General features: G+C 38.9%; 1 protein-coding gene across 1 annotated transcript in view; it reads left to right on the forward strand.

The window, feature by feature from the left end:
* Positions 1-5,306: 5,306 nt before the first annotated feature.
* Positions 5,307-17,376, forward strand: part of SRFBP1 (serum response factor binding protein 1) — a 66,602-nt gene continuing 54,532 nt past the window's right edge. Inside the window, exon 1 of the mRNA XM_014874378.2 lies at positions 5,307-5,434. Within this exon, the coding sequence (XP_014729864.1) occupies positions 5,405-5,434 (30 nt within the window). The 5' untranslated portion in view covers positions 5,307-5,404. The remainder of the gene's footprint in view (positions 5,435-17,376) is intronic.

A 17,376-nucleotide genomic window follows, 5' to 3' on the forward strand; every position in this document is an offset into this window, starting at 1 on the left:
CCCAGCACATCTGTTGTTTGAGCACCATGACAAAGACCCACTGTCCATCTTTTGCTCATGAGACAGCTTCAGAGTGCTTCTGCAGTTTATTTTCAAGTTTCCCTCCTGCAAGGAGGTCTGTTGTCTTTTTCTCTCCCCAAATCTTACCATTGAGTGGTCTTTTCTGCTGTCATAAATTCAGCAGTCATCTCTGGACTGAAACATAGAGGTGTCTTTTTCTACTCCAAACTCAGCAATCAGGTTGTAACAAATTTTGGATATGAAATGTTTTGAGTTATCCATGACACTTTCATGGGAATTTTTTTTTTAATTGATAATAATATTTAAGAAATCTAGCAGATACTAGGATCCCATTTTTTACTTAACATTTTACCTGTGTCTAATAAGAGAAAATTTGGCCTCACAAAACAAGCAGTTGAAATAGTCAGCTGAAGTACTGGAACTGCTTCTTAAAACAGAAAAATGTAGGATATAGGAACTATTAACTGATGCAGTTATTATGGGTTATAGAAGAAAACAATGTGCTTTACACATTTAAACTTAACATCCCAGGTTGAAGTTCACCACAATATCTTCTTTCAAAACTCTGTATTCATATACATTAATCATTAAATTCAGATGTTTTTACAATTTAAATTCTCAAAGTGTTGCTGAATGTTGAATGGATTCTAAGCAGGAATGAATCTCAATGTTCATTCTGCTTTCTTAGTAACAGAGGGATATGATCACTTATGATGTTGAGAGGAATGTCAAATTTGTCTTTACAAACAAGCTGTGGGTCTGCTGGTAGATAAGACCAGCACTGTGAGATAAAAGAAACAATGGGATGGATTCCACTGATTGATGAATGGAAAAAGTTATTTGCCTTTACAGACAAACTGTAGGGTTGCTGATAAATGAGACTGGGTATCAAAAGATGAAAGAAGCAATGGGGAAAAAACTATGAATTCTATAAGAATTAAAAATTAAAAGGGAGAGTTATACATTAGAGGGGAATTTCAGGTATCAGGCGTTCCGGGAAGTCTGTGCCTCTCAAGTACCTAAGCCAATGGGGAAAGAGAGAGGGAAATGCAGCCAGGAAAATGGGATAAAAAGGGAGGCTGCGTCCTCCAAAAATTTGAGAGACCCCAGGGGAATGTTCCATGGCCTCTCCCTTTATTCAAATAAAGCAGAAAGGACTCCTCTATCTCCTTTTCGGACAGAAATCTCTTGTGTTTGTGGATTAATTTTCCTGACAATGCAAATATAGTGAGTTTCACCAAAGCATGTGTTCTATCTAATGCGTACATAAGGACAGTAACACGTGTGTATAAAGATTCAAAAGTGAAGAAAGTAATAAGGAAAACATCTGCAATAATAAGAGCAAATTCTTCTATTCCATTTTAGAAGTCAAAAGAACTCATTTCATGGAACATTTGAGGATTTATAGAGGGATGAAGGAAATTTTTACTGTCTATTTTCTCAAAATTTTCCTATGTAAGTAAGTATTCCTATCTTGGGGAAGAGGCTGATACCATTTTCCCTCTGTTTCCATACCCACAGTTGGCAGCAGGGGCCACCATCTTGGGAGTGGGCAGTACCCTGCCATTTTGGGAGTCTCCTTGTTCCCACAGGGCTCCTGAGGTTTAGCAATTTTGTGTTAAGTGATTATTTACTGGTTGTTTTGGGAGTTTTGTTTTGCCTGTTGCTGTTTTGCATGTTAGTAAACCGCTATTTTTAAATTTATATCTACTAATATTTGTTCCTTATAGGCAGAAAGGGATTGGTTGAAATTAGGGGGAGGTAACTAATTTTGGAGTGTCCACATGACAGAAAGGGAGCAAGCCCAGAACAGATGTCTTGGTATCAAGAAAAAGAAACTCCTCCAGCAAAAGTCAAAGCACAAGCTGTAGGAAACTACAAGAGCCAGAAAACCTTCTGGTTTTGTTGTCCTCAGACACTTTTTTCTATAAAACTTCCAAAAGTTTCAATTTGATTCACAAAACATGAAAGATTAATTGAAATTTCTAAAATTTACTTATTTTCATTTTCAACACAAAACAAACTTCATACATATTTCACTGCATCTGTACTGAGCATATAAACCAAGTGTCTGCAATAATCACATATTTCAGTAAGTATTCCAAAAATGTAACTTTTATGCATGGCCTCTGGGATCAAGGCCAGTTGTAGCTACAAGATGGTCTACACAGCTGCTACCACATCACATGAACCTGGAGAGTGCCAAGATAAAGGGAAAGAAATAGGACCCAGCCATAACCCCCTCTTTCTTTAAACGGTTTTCCATTTCAACTCCCCTGTATTGGTCTGCAACATCATATGTCCTAGAAAAAGAATCATAAAATTGTGGAATTCCCTGAGTTGAAAGGCACCCACCCATCACTCAAGTTCATCTCCTGGCCAGGCACAGGACACCCCAAGAATCACACTGCATGCCTTAGAGCATTGTCCAAACACTTCTTGATCTTGGTCAGGCTTGGTGCTGTGACCCCTTCCCTAGGGAGCCTGTTCAGCCACCCTCTGGGTGAAAAATCCTTTTCTAATGTCCAGCCTAAACCTTCCCTGACACATCTTCAGGGCTTTCCCTCACATCCTGTCACTGTCAGCACAGAGCAGGGATCAGTGCCTGTCCCTCCTCTTCCCCTCCCAAGGAAGCTGTAACTGCAGTGAGGTCTCCCCTCAGGTGCCCCTTCTCCAGGCTGAACAGACCAAGTGCCCTCAGCCACTCCTCACACCTTTGGCTTCCCCTCCAAACCCTTCCCCATCCTCATAGTCCATACATATATGCTGCCCTGCGATGCGCACACACAGACAGTTGCTCTCCAAGGAGTGAAAACAGTTCAGAAAAAATGCATTCCAACACTGAGAATACGTGCCAAAATACTGGAGTGAAATACTGACACAACAGGAAAAAATGTCAGAACAAAGCATCAAAGTACAAAAAGTGTTGCATGGGGCAATGCCTAAAAGCATCCTGTGACAAGCTGACAAGAAAATCTTGAATTTGAATGCATTTAAGTCAAAAAATAGTTTGACAAAGGGCTGACAAGGAAGTTATGAGGCACAAAGATTCTTAACTCTGGAAAGCCACTGAGGTTTAAAAAGGGAGAAAAAAACAAACCACTTATTTTCAGCAATGACTAACTAAGTGAGAAGAAAACAAAATTGTTGGATGAAGAAGGGCCAGAAGTATGTCATCAGTGCTTACAATAAACTTTCAAAGCAAGTTCTTTCAGTGTTCAGAGGAAATGGAAAGGAAAATTGAAGTTATGACCAAGTAGGCTACCCAGACGGAACAACTTTAATTGATGTGAGGCCAGGCTGGCACTGGCTGGATTCATAGAAGCACAACAGGCTCCCTGCTCCAGCTTTTGTCTTTCTCCTTGCTAAGATGCACAATGGAACTTAAGACTGGCATTTGTAGCAATTAGTTTTGCATGAAATATCAAGACAAAAAGGAAATAGCTCTTTATTTTCCTTAGAAGACCTTCCCGTCTGGATTTTTTTGCATCCACTTTTACACTCACTGCAAACAAATACAATCTAGATATAAGATTATATCCAGTAATTCTTAAACGTATATTGACATCATTGTGTGTACCACATTCAACAGTAATCTTTACTCAGGTATAGTCAAATTCAGCTCCTTCTTGTGTAGATCACTATAACTGCCTGACATTGGTGGTACTACAAAGAAAAGTTCACTCTGTGACAGTTGGCTGACTTTCACAAAACTGGATATAACTGTCCAAGTCAGAATTTTTATGAAGCAGCAGCTGTGGTAAACACCCCTCATCTGCAGTGAGACTCAAAGCTCTCTCAGCAAACATACACTTTAAATGAAATTCAGCTCCTGCTGGAACAAAATTCCTTTACTACAAGATGAAGGGAGGAGTTCAAAGTCTTTTCAGTTGGCTCTTTACTGATGCAGATGAAACCTAGACTGCTACTGAACATCCAGCACCACTTTCAGAAACATCCTAAATGGAACTCGAAAGTAATACTTTGAAAGGACGAGCTTGGCCTAACCTCACTTGTATGTAAGGCTTGATAAAAAAGTGCAGTCAAGGGTGATTTTGCTGCAGTTCACTCACAGGAGATGCCTAAGCACCAATTTGAAATCAAACATTAAAATATTACAAGATTCAAATGCTGCAGATAAAATGTATTACAGAGACAGCTGACAACAGTTGTATTTGTTTAAATATTCAGACTTCAAAGCAGAATTCTAGGCACAACAGTGCCATCCAGGGGCCAGCTATTCGCCGGTCAATGTCCAAAGAATTTCCTGAAAATGTTTTATTTTGTTGGTTTTTGGTGGGGTCTTTTTTGGTTGTTTTTTTGCGGGGGAGGGCTTAGTTTTTTGTCATTTGGGTTGTTTTTTGTTTGGTCTTTTGTTTTGTTGGGTTGGTTGTTTGGTTTTAGTTTTTTGTACAAACAAAACTCGGTTTGTTTAAAACGATTTCCCTAAATATTTTCAAATATGACCTAATTTCTTTTCAATACTGCAGCAGATAAACAGGAATGCAGAAAAAAACCTGATTCATTCTCTAAACATACTAAGCTTTGCTTACATTTAAGCAAGGGTTTTGCAAAAGTTTCAATAGAAGAGTATTTGTAGCAATTTAAATCAACAAGTTCTTCTAGCACAATGAAAGGGCAATGATGAAGAAAGCTCCGTTGAAACTTTGCCAAACTTTTCCGACTGAAACATCACTCATTGCAAATCACATGCTTAGCCACACCTCACCACACCTATTTAAAATTAATTACGGATGTAAAATCTCACACGACCAAAGCTTCAGGACGTACAGTTACACAACCCTAAATCTTCCTTCTGCACAAATGGAAAACTCAATCTGTGAGGCAGTTTGAGAATGGAGGCTGGTTTGTCAGGGCGGGGACAGAGCAAGGTCAGGAGGCACGGCAGCGAGCACGGCTTGCTCCTGTAACGCCTTCCACTCCGCAGCAACAAGGGGGGACAAATAAGGACCCAAAAACATTTCTAAGATTATAAATTAGTCGTGGGGGCAGAGGCCACTCCAGTTTACGGATTTACAAGCGTACATCCCCTGCGGCCTTGGAGTCAGCCAGCGAAGCTATCCCCGCTGCAACGCAGGGAACAACGGCGCGCCGCTTCCCCTTCCCGCTCGTCCCAGGCGAGCCTTTAAAGAACGTCCTGGACACACGGGCGGGCCGAGTTCGGGATCCGCCTCCTGCTGACGCCACTCATGACGCTTGAGCACCTGAAGAAAAGCCCCAATGGAAGCTCTTTAACCCCGCTTTGGAGGGAGGGCTCCGGGGCGGGGCCGGGCCGAGCCGGGCCCTCGGCGCCTGCGCGCGGTTTCGGTTCGTGCGGCGGCGGCGGCGTGGGGAGCGCTCGGAGCCAGGGCACGGCGGGACCATGGCTCCTGTGCTGAACCTCAACAACGAGGTGAGACCCTCGGGGCGGCGGTGGGAGTGGGCGGGGGTCTCGGGCCGGTGGGAGGTCAGCGGCGGCGGATTGCCCTGTGAGCGAGCCGCCCCAGGGCCGACCCTCGCCGCAGCCGGTGTGGCTGCCTGGAGCCCTAGGGAAGGCCTCAGGAGGGTGCCGCCGGCCCTCGGCCTGGGGAACCGCATCCCATCGTGTTGGAGCTCAGCTGTGACGAAAACAAACATCCGTCGGCTGAAGTTAGGCTTCTTGTAGTGGGCTGCCACGCGGTTTCGACACGTGTGCCTCGGTGCGACATCCTGTCCCTGAGTGCCATTCCATCGCGCCTATCCTGCTGTGTTTGTGTTCACACTGGAGTTTTGCAGGTGATCTAGCGGACCCACCAAAGCCCTAGCTGCCTGTCTCCTGGATGGCAAAGATACTGCCTTAGTTTCTTGGACATGGAGGGACTGAAAATGAAAAATTAATGGATTACAGCGAAGTTCTCCCTGTTCTGTAAGAACTTTAGTGTGTAATATTTATTTTAGTATACGTATATTTTTCTCATTATAGTGTGAATTCGATTATGAGTGTTTCATTTGTGATGGGTTTTGGTTACATACTTGCAACTCACTGTGCGCAGTAAGCCTGCCATAGCTAAAGGAACCTCTTATTAGGTGTTGCACCAACAGTTTAGAATAGATGGCAGTTCTGCTGACCATGTATGGTATAAGCACCTGCATTTGGCACTGTACACTTCCAGAATTTCTACATAGTTAACAGCTTGATTACAGTTACCAGCAGAACAAAAATTACTTTGTTTTAGGCGTGTAGTAACTTGGAGAGGGGTGGAAATTGTTTTCCTAGTCAAGAATTTAGTGAAGTGTAACCTCTTCATCAGGAAAAATGTTTGATAGTACATAAAATCGAGATACTTACTCAGTAGTTTTTGATTCTTGCTGTTAACAAGTGTAAGGTCAGATGTGACATTGAACTATACCCATAAATCACCAAGGAAAGAAGAGGGTGCTTCATTCATTGTTGTAGTGGATTTCTTGTGATTGATTCATGTTCGGGTGATGTTTCATAGTCTTTCAGCACAAAAATGGTAATATAACAAGGGATGAAAACATTATTTGACTGAGGAGTTCTTCAGAAAAAAGTACAATAGATATCTTTACAAAAGATTGCAAGATTTCAGTAAGGACACTGGGAGTGTAATTTCGTCTTGTACTTCAAACATAACCTTCTCCTAAGAGGAAACTGAAAGTTCTGGAGGAGGTAGCTTTTACCAGTTTCTACAAAAAGTAAACACTGTAATAATAGGTCCCTCTGAGATGTAAGGTAGGATAGAGACTGAAATCCTGTATGCCATCTCTTCAGGAGAGACAGAGGATCATTCTGGCTTAGAGCAGGATGGAGACCTAGCGTGAATGGATTAAAAGTGTTTTCCATTTCTATGCATATGTTCTTTTGTAAGTGTCGGAGCTGTATTAATTAAAATTGGTGTTTAGTTATAGAATGTGAAATAAATTATTTACCAATACCATGATGTTTCATATCTGTGTAACAGATACCTCCGTGTATTTGTTAGAGGTGCCCTTGTAAGAAAGCATTTTAAGAGAAAAAATCATATCTTCCTCTAATAAGAGATGAAACAGAGAAATTTTATTAGGACCATGTTTAAAGGAATAATTTTTGAAAATACATTCTATTAAATAATGTTTTTAATGTATTTCTCCGATTTGCTAAGGGAAAGCAAATTAGAGAGCAGCTCTATTCTGTGTGCCTTCAGTTTTTCACAGTCAGACAGTACCAGGGGTCATAGGGATTTTTCCTCGTTAGGCCATACACAGTAGGCATGTTGGTATTTGTTGCAGAGGCAACCTTGTGAGCCTTATATAGCTGATAAACTTGTTTGTCTTTGCTGGATTTACAGGAGTCCAATATCTGAAGGGAGTTTGCAAGAAGGCTGGAGAGAGACTTTTCTCAAAGGCTTGTAGAGATAGTTCAAGAGGGAATGGCTTTAAATTGAAAGACAGTAGATTTAGATTCGATACTAGGAAGAAATTTTATGCTGTGAGGGTGGTGAAGCGTGTGTTGGCCTGTGAATATTTGGATACCCTGTCTCTGGAGGGGTTCGAGGCCAGGTTGGATGCACTCTGGATGCAACCTGGTCCAGTGGGAGGTGTCCGTGCCTATTGCAGCAAGGTTAGAACCGGGTGGTCTTTAAGGCCCCATTCAACCTAAACCATTCTATGAAATTCTGTGATATATTTACATATTTCAGGTTTTAATTCTTGCAAAGAAAGGCTTCTGCTTTTAATTAACATAAAATACCACCTCCTGCTAAATAGTGGAATCTTAAGAAAATCTAGGATGATGGATTTCAAGTTGTTTTTTTTTACCAATTCACATTTTGTTTACAGGAAGAACAAATATTCTTAAGACCAGTGTTCCTCCTCAGTGATACAAACTGGCACTTATCTTAATGTTAATTGACCTTTATTTTAATTATTTACTGGTTTATATTTGATATTAGTAGCTAACAAGTAGTTACAAGTGTCAAAAAATGTACTTGTTCTGCAGTGTCTACTAGATGAGGTGTATATGTGCCTTGAAACTAGAGGACATTTGATTGCTGCTGCTGCTGATGAAGATCCTCCATGGAAGTGAGAGAAATAATGGACTGTGATGCCAATGTCCTTTCTGAGAGCTTTTGAACTCATTGGCTAATTTCAGAGAAATTGGAAAGGAGTGGAGACATCAAAAGTTATTGGCTTTGAGGGCTTTTTAATTATAATTTAGTTAAAAAATAGTACCTCCATGGAGCAATATTCTCCCAACTGTTCTGATCTATAAGGAACAAAGAATGGAAATGTTGTAGTGTTTAGGTGAGCATATGAATGAGAGACTTAAGGTAGCTGTACAATGTTAAGGAGCCAGGGTGAAAAAAGGAAATTGCAATTGTTGTGATGAGGTGAAATAAGACAGGAAATAATAAAAAACCAATCATAATCAATTATTCACAAATAATTAATTTAGATGTTTCATTAATCTTTCTTTTCATGAAGAGTTGTTTAAAGTAGTGTAAATGCTGTACAAAAACATAACACTATTTCCATGTAAACAAGTAGGACTTGTGCCAAAAGTGTATAAATGTTTTCTTTGTTTTTCTCTAATTGAATATATACCTAGATAATATCAGAAAAAAAGCAAGGTCTTGGCAGAACCCACAGCAATGTCCAGTAGTTTTTGGAAGCCATCTTGCTACTGGTAAATAGCATGGTACAGTTTCAGTGTGACTGCATGTCTGAAAAATTGAGATTGAAAAGGGTTAAGAAATGCAACTTTTTTTGTAATTCGGGCATTGTATTACTGTATGGAATTGCTGCATTTTGATTACTGCCCAAGGAAGAATTGTAAAAAAACATAGAAAATTGGAACAAAGTGAAGCAGTGAAGAGTAGAGTTCTTGGGAAAGAAGCAAATGCAGTATTCTTACCATTTTTCTACTCATTGCATTCATTGAAACAAAGGAAAAATATAAGTCCTAGAATTAAAACTTCAATTTTGCAATTACATATTCACTGCATATGGTCTTACTTTTGAGGGTTTATCTGTATTAAACCTAATGGTATTCTCCATTTGTCCTTACTCTTGCAAGCATGCAGGCTGAAGGAATCGTTTTAAAAACCTGTTAAAAAAATCTGTTACTGTCTTGAGTATGTTTCCCATTTTAAAAAGCTTTCTAAAAAATTTCAGGTGTCTTGCCACAGAATAGCTTCCAAAATTAAACTTTTCTGGAAACATTTGCTAGATGGCAGCACATAATCATCAACTACCATGGATAAGGGCAAGTTTAAAGGGAGATAGCTCATGTTTAGTGTGAAAAATTACCCTTGTTGATCAGCAGCACATGAGAGTATGAAACAGCAGCTGTTGAATGGGAGCCCTACAGATTTCTAGGGTTTTTTTCAGGACTTGTGTTTCCTAAATTATGTTTTTCTGTTTTTGCAGTCATAATCTGCTATCAATATTGTGTTATTGCAAACAAATACAGTTATCTTTCTACCCTCCTTTTTTTTCTTTGTTTTTTTTCTTTTTTTTTGAATAGTATTCTGTTTGCAGCTACCTCAAGGAGCTATGCTGCAGAAAGCTCATGAAGCTAATGCAAATGAAGTCTGTATACAGTGTTTTAAAAATAAGTGTTCTAATGTGTACCTCCATAAGTGCTGTAATGACTAAAGATGAATATTAGTAAGATATCTTATAAAACAAATCCTTAGAGTTGAGAGTCACTTCTGTTTGTGGGACATGCGAATCAAATTTTCCAGATTGTTAGGATATCAAAGCTTTGGTAACAGGTGAATTTTTCTCTTCAATTTGTAATAATTATTCACATGCAGAAAAAGAATTTTTCTCTGTATTTACGAAGCTACAGGTTTTAGATAATAAAAGCTGATGTCTACATAAGGCTTGTCATCCACAGCAGAATTGTTCTCTTTTTTTCCTGAAAGATTGGATCAAGATAAAACCAAATCTTGAGAATGATGTGTATGCACACGTAGTTTTTAGCCTGCCAAGCAAAGTCCAGAATTAAAATTTTTATATAGGAAGCTTGGTAAGGAAGCTCAAGTTGATAAATTCCATTCATAATATTTTGGGTCACAGTGTTTTATGTTGTGATACTCTACATGGCAACACTCAGCTCTTCTGCCCTTTAGCTTTAGGGCTGACATCCTGGCCTCAGATTTAGCTGGGCAGCAGTTTAGGTAGTGGCACATTTAGAAATTCTGGACATGTGAATTAAGAATTTATATTGGTATGGCAAAGTCAAGTATGAGTGGCTGATAATGAAAAAATTCAGGCAAAAAGCCATAGGGAATAATCTGAGGGAGAAAGACATACAGTCCCTGGAAGTCTGAAACTGCAGTCTTGATTTTTAGCTGTAGTTTAGTAATTAAACATAACTGTGTCTGTAATTATAGAATCTTTTATCACAGAAGTAAATGTATATTTGGCAATGCTTATATAAAGAATGAGTTGCCTTGGTGTAGCAAGGGTAGGTGTTGTCCTTAGGTGTTCAGGCAAAACTAAGATAAAAAACAAAAAGGAAAGAGCTATTGAAATTGCATTTATACTTGTGTTCGTTCAAAAATTGAAGAAAGTTCAAGTGCATCCTTTTACAAGGAAATAATTTCTGGTCACCAAAGTTTCTGTATAGTAGTAAAGAGAATGTGGCCTGAATGGAACATACCGGGAAAGATTATAGAGGGGGAAATTTGAGCGGGTCATTCATTCTTCCTGAAGCTGAATTGATTTCTATAACCAAGAACTGCCTCATGATTTTTGTAAGGTGCACTATATGTGAAAGATCTGGGTATTTACCGCTGCTACTCCTTAATGTATATTATATTTCTAGTTTTTATACAGTACATCTAGCATACTTGCATAAATATTTTTGAATTGATAATAAAATTAAAGTTTTTTAGTCTTTGAATGGTCACCATTTTTGCAAGAAGCATTCGGTACAAAGTGAGTTTAAGACTTCACTGTGGTATTTATTTGTGATTACATAAGATCTTCCTTATTTTCAGCCTTCTTCAGCATTAGTTTGACTAGCTTGTCACTCGGATGTGATGTACCTCTCTGTTTTTTTGACATAGGATGATAAATTAGACATGTAATTCAAAATTTTATATATTCATGGTGTGGTTTTTTTACACACATTGTATTCTATAGAAACAGAGTTTTTAACGTTGAAGTGCCTTTCATGTAAGGCTTTTTGTGGAGAAGTGCTTTGCAGTTCAGACTGAGATGTGCCCTTGAAGGAGTGTGGTTCTCCAACTGGTTTCACAAGCATCAGAACTTGTTGCTTCTCCATGTGGGGCTTCTCACTCACCCATTCCAGCGACGTGGTCTTGCCTCATTCTTCTGTGATTGTAAGAAGTTTGTTGCTAGAGTAGTTTTCTACTACAGGTTGATGGCAACAGGGTCTTCCAAGCGAGTGGGAGCAGCAGGAATATGGAACCTGAGATGAGTGGGATGGGCACAGAGGTGGAGAGATGGGCTATCCCACCCCTGCCACTGAGCTGTTTGGTTGGCTAATAGAGCTGTACTGTTTTTCATCTTGCGTGTTTCTCTAAGCAGTGGCTTTCTGTGAAATAAACATAGGATTTGGGGAGGGTATTGAACCAGCAAAACCTAAAATAGAGTGGTACGTAATGTGCAGTTATGTTGTCTGGCAAATATTTGTTGCAGAAGTTAATTAGTGGTCAAGAGAATTAGAGAGTTCCAAGGGGATGCCAAAGGAGCCCATACATTTGTCTAATCGTAATAGCTTTACATAAATTGTTCATAGGAGAGTAGTTAAAAAATCAGCTTGAAAGAAGAATCTTAAAATTTCAGTGGTGTCTAGGTATATAGGTACCTAGGATGCTCTGTGGTCAGAATTGAAGCTGTGGCTGGATCCTGGAACTGCCAAAATCCCTGGCAATTTATGATCTTAAATACTTCCTTGAACTTGGTTATACAGTCTCTTACATGTCACTATGTTTATATTTATTTTTTGGGAATGTGGCTAAGGGGGAAGAAATTCTTACCTGTTGCAAAATAACAAGTTGCAGTCCGGTAATAAGTAAAGGAAAATGTAATATTTGGATTGTATTTCCAACGGTAATTAAGAAATTAACACTTGGGCCTTCGTGGACTTTCTCTAAGAATGTTTTTTGCTATTGTGGGAAAGTTGATGTGAGCATTCATGTTTTTAGTGTATTAGATCCAAATGTCCAAATGACTTCTATTACCTAAGGTATGTTGCAACATTTTAAAGTATATTCCTAAGCCTTCCTTACAGGGATGAAAAAGAATCCTAGATGGAAACTTTCAAAACAACACTGAGAGTGCTGCAGACACTACTGTGTGTAAGGCAGTTTGAAATACTGGGCAGCCAGTCCAGTGCAGTGATCCAGTATCTCACTGGAATAAAGTAGCTGGGCTTTGTGCTAATCGAGGAATCCCTTGGGGCAATTTGCTGTTTCTGTCTGCTCTCTTTATATAAACGGAAAAATGAGACTTGAGGTGAGGCATCTGACCAATTACCTGGTATTGGACTGAGCTGTGAGATGTCTTACTGCTCATAATTCAAAATATGATCTTGTCCTTTAAGGCATGAAGCTGTCTGATGGGGGCAAAATTTTTAGTTGTTCTAAAACTTTCCAGTAATTGAGAAAGCTGATATATAGGTTCCCTTAGTCTGAAGAGAGTTGAATCCTTTGAATCTCAATGACCAGCAGAGTGCACTAATCACAAATGTTAACAAATACTGTTGCTGGGCTACTGTCTGGCAAAGAAGGGTGATTTTATGGAGTAAGGGGAGCCTGGTCATGTATTTCACCAGTGGGAGCATTTCCGTAGGAAAAGTCCTTGACCGTGCTCCAAGGGCTGCTTATCCAACAATTAGCATAAAATACATGAGCTCTCTGAAAGGAAAAACTGGAACTTAGAACTCTTTACTCTTGAGAAAATACTTCTTGTTGGTCTATAGATAAGTTCTCTTTTGCTATTTTCTCTGTGGTTTATGAGCTGTATTTCATCCAGCACCTATACAGTATGCTGGCCAAGCCATTTTCTTGAAGTGGAAGTATTTACCCTAGACTCCTAAACCAGGTTTTTCGGTTCTGTTAAGTGCCCCAGCATTAGACTATTCCTCAGATGGTGGACACCAGTTTTTGTACTCTTCTGAGCTATCTGCCAGTATGGTTCAGATGTATCACAGAATCTCTGTCTCTTGGTCAACTTAAACTGGCTTGAAGTTCATCTGTGACCACTTCAGAATTATTCTTAAGGTAGACTGGCTAGCGCTTGGATACTTTTGAAAAAGTGTGGATGTCTAGGATGCTTTGTGGTCAAGTTGAAGCTGTGGATGACTATTGGCACTGCCAAGATCTGTGTATCCCTGGCTTGTACATGGTCTTAAATACTTCCTTGAAGCTGTTTCTGCGTTCTCTTAAATGTTACTCAAGTCAGTGTAAAGTCTTGGAAAGGCATGTAAACAAGCTATGAGAACTGAGAAAGGAGAAATTTCTGCACTATTCTAAACTAAATAGCTAATCTTTTCCATCAGTTTGTTTCTTAGTATACTGGCAATCACTACGTTTTTTCTGTATATTACAAGTCTATGCAAAGCTGGAAAGCAAACACGGCTTTCTTTTTAAACTCTGGAACACTTGGCAGCAGTCATTTTACTTCTGTGGAAATGCATGTAAAAATTCTTGCGTTAGTTATGTTACTAATAAATAATTGTAGGCACAACAGTTTCTTGAGGAAGAAAGTTGTGCTACATAGGGCTTGATTTCTGCTTGAAACAGTTCAAGTGTTAAATTGCTGACATTCTTTTACAGACCATGTAAATGTCCTAAGGAAAAAGTCTTTTGAAAGCTTATGAAATTTCCAAACTTATACTCTGTGAGATAAAATTCTGAGGAATTGTGGCTTTTTTTTTCCTAGGAACTGTTCCAGCAGCTGTTTCTAAAGTTTCTAGAGTTGCCACATCATCAGTTTTACTAATATTAGCAGCAAATTCTGATCTGCTTGCTCTTCACACAGATTTTTTCAGCAGATTACTGAAGCAATTAACCATGGCTAACAAGGCAGATTTTTTACTTTTAAGAGTATTGTATACAGCTGTTTTTGGACTACTGTACTTGAGGACAGTAATGAAAACTTTTTCTTAGCTCAAGTGGTTTATATAAAGTGTGTGTGGTAGGCCACGTAGGCTGGTAAGATACTCTCATAAAACAAAAACATCTGTGGGTCCTTGGTGTGGTAGTGTGCAATAATGAAAAAAACATGCAAACGGTCATGGGAAACTTAGTAACTTTTACTTTAAAGGCACTGTGAGGTACTTGCAGTACATAGTGTAGTTTTTTTATTAAATGTAATTTATGGCTATATATTCCTGAGTAAAACACAATTTAAAAATGGTTCTGTTACAGTAAATGTGCGTAATTGCTTACTGCTGTCCTTGCAGAGGTCTTTCAGCAGCCTTTACATTACTGGGTCTGGAACTTGTTACTAAATGAAGAAGGGAGCAAGGCTGAAATGGGTGTAGAAGGGAAGATGTGATGCCTGGGGGAGGAGATGTTCCTAGAAGGAGACTAGTAGTCAGTTGTGAATTCATTGCAAATTGGTCATTGGTATGCAAAGTTAAAATTATTTTCAGTTTATCTTGAGCTGCAGAGAGGTCACTAGTAAAGAGTGATTAATGGAGAGGTAAAGTGGCAACTCACGAAATTCAGTGACTCTTGAATGTCTTTCAAGTCATATAAAGTAAAGGGATTTAAAATTCTTGTACTGATTTTGTATGAAAAAAATTACCATTATGTTATTTCCTTTACAAAGAAGAGTCACAATGATACCTGTTTATTCATATGGCATTTAATACCAAATGAAACTGCATAAAAACGAAGGTGAGGTGGATTGCTCTCTACAATTAGCTGGAAGGAGGTTGTCCAGCTCCAGGTTGTGAGGTGGAGAGTGGTCTCTTTTCCCCAGTAACAGGACAAGAGGAAATGGCATCAAGTTCTGCCAGATTGGCTGTTAGGGAAGATTTGTTCAGCTAAAGGGTTGTCAAGCACTGCAACAGGATGCTCAGGGTAGTGGCTGCGCTATCATTCCTGGAAGTATTTAAAGACGTAGATGTGGCACTTAGGGACATGGTTCAGTGGTTGACTTGGCAGTGTTTAGTTTATGGTTAGGCTTTATCATCTTAAAGGTGTTTTACAATGTAAATGATTCTGCGGATCCTCTCTGCTGTTTTATGAGGACATGCATGAGAAAACATGAGGTCGTGTACATGTTAATGAGGGAAGAGATGAGCGGATAAAAGCTGTTTGCACAAGAGCCTGGTAAGAACCATTCTGAATAGCAGCTGGCTCAAAGGAATGAATGGTGGATTTCATTCAGAGGCAGGCCTCACTGAGGAAATGCTGTGAATAGCAAAGGGGAGCATACCTGACATAGATCAGATAGGAATTCCAAATATTATAAAACAAAAGGGCATTTGAGGTGATTGCTTGCTCATGCAGGGGAGGTGAGGGGAAGGGAAGAAGGAAGGAAGGAGCTTGTAAGTATTTAAATATTAGAACAGACAAAAATGATGGGTGGATGATGGGGTGTGTTGAACAAGATTAAACGAGGAGAGTTTATAAGGACAGGAAGGGGAAATCAGTTTGGTAAGAAAAACCTAGAGATTGAAGAAGGTATCAAGCTTCAGAAGAAGAACATCTTCCAACAGAACCAGCACTTGGTGTGGAAGAGAAGTTGTCAATGGCTAGACAATGAACATACCATTGGGCAAACAGGTGAGAGGACTTGTTCTGTCACAACAAAGATTTTGCAGGAACCTTTAAGCATTGCTCCAAGTTGATAGTAAGTAATACTGGGATAGTTGTGTACAAATCTCTTGCATATTTGGCATCTTGGCTGCTGGTGGAGAGCAACTTGTGGAAAGGTATTTAAATTAATGAATAGATGTCAGACATCTGGCAGGGATATTTTAAGCGCTTTATTCCTTCTACTTTTCATACTTATCCTTTTCCCCAGTTTTCCCCCAGAAATTTCTAGGAAGAATGCAGATTATTAGATTTTTGGGGTTTTTTTAAACACCGACTTTCCCATGTGTTTGTGTTTATGAAAAATTCTCATCATGAAATGTTTTTTATTAACTGATCTGAGGGAATAAGGAACACTAACTGGTTAGCAAGGTAATTTTCCCTTCCCACTAGCAAGAATTCTTCCCATCCTTCTGAAAAGACTGAAGAGTAGCTTATATGGTAGTGCCACTTAAATTTTTTTTAATTTTTTTTTTTTTGCATAAATCTATATATTGACTGAGAGAAAGTCCCCACAAAAAATACAAGTCATAGAGACATGATAGCAGAAAGCACCTTAAGGGATGAGCAGTTTTTCTGTGGGAAATAGGATAGTATTTCAGAGTTTGTCAGGCCAATAATACTGCAGTATATTTGAAGCCAGTGGAAGTATACCTTACATTCTGTTGATGTTCATAGTCTTTGGCCGAATATTCATCCTGTTTGGAAGTGTAGGTCAGAAAGATCTGTGCTAGGGGCACCATAAGACAGATGAAAAGTTGGACTTGATAGTCTGTTAGTAAAAGAAGCCTCAAGTTTCTTAGAAGCTTAGAAGAATTTTAGGGTTGGAGCATTTTTTTAATAAGACTTTTTTTTTTTTTTTTTTTAGGAAGAAAGGCAAAAGTACCAAATACTTTGAAAGTCATAAACCACAAACACATCTTTTCTGTTCTTTCCCTATTTTCTTGTTCGCTTTCTTTTTTTCTTAAACAAAGGATTTTTTTCTTTTAAGAATGTGGATACTAAATCCTTATTATTTGTTTCTCAATAGCTTTTTTCCCAGTCACAAGAAGAAAGTGGTTATGATTTTTTTTTTTTCCTCCTGGAGCTCAACTCATTAATTTTTATTTGATCAATGTTTTGAACTTAACATCATTCCTTGCTTTTCTTATAATGCTGTGTCATTCTGTGACGTACCACTCTACTTACTTCCTGTGGAGGTTTTTGCTAGTGTTGTGATGCTACTTATATGGATGATTTCTTTGTCTTTCTCTAACGTTATACGTGTTGTATCAGAACGTCAGACAAGATAGCACACACTCAGAAGTTACAGATTAGAGAGGAGAAACTTCTATTTTTATTTAAAAATGTACTTGCACAGCTGAAATTTCTTCAGGTAGTGAGGAGAGTGTAATAGAGAGAGCTGCTTATCCCTCCAAAATGTATCTATACTGGTCATGCTTACTCGTGTCATGAAAATTAGCTGTAACTGTTACAAGATGTAACTTGAGGTGTGGTTTGCTTCTATCCAGAACACTGACTTCTGCATGAGCAACAGAAGTTGATAGCTATTCCTTTTGTTGATAGTTGA

Source organism: Sturnus vulgaris, chromosome Z (assembly GCF_052056855.1).
Source record: "Sturnus vulgaris isolate bStuVul1 chromosome Z, bStuVul1.hap1, whole genome shotgun sequence".
Lineage (NCBI taxonomy): Eukaryota > Metazoa > Chordata > Aves > Passeriformes > Sturnidae > Sturnus > Sturnus vulgaris.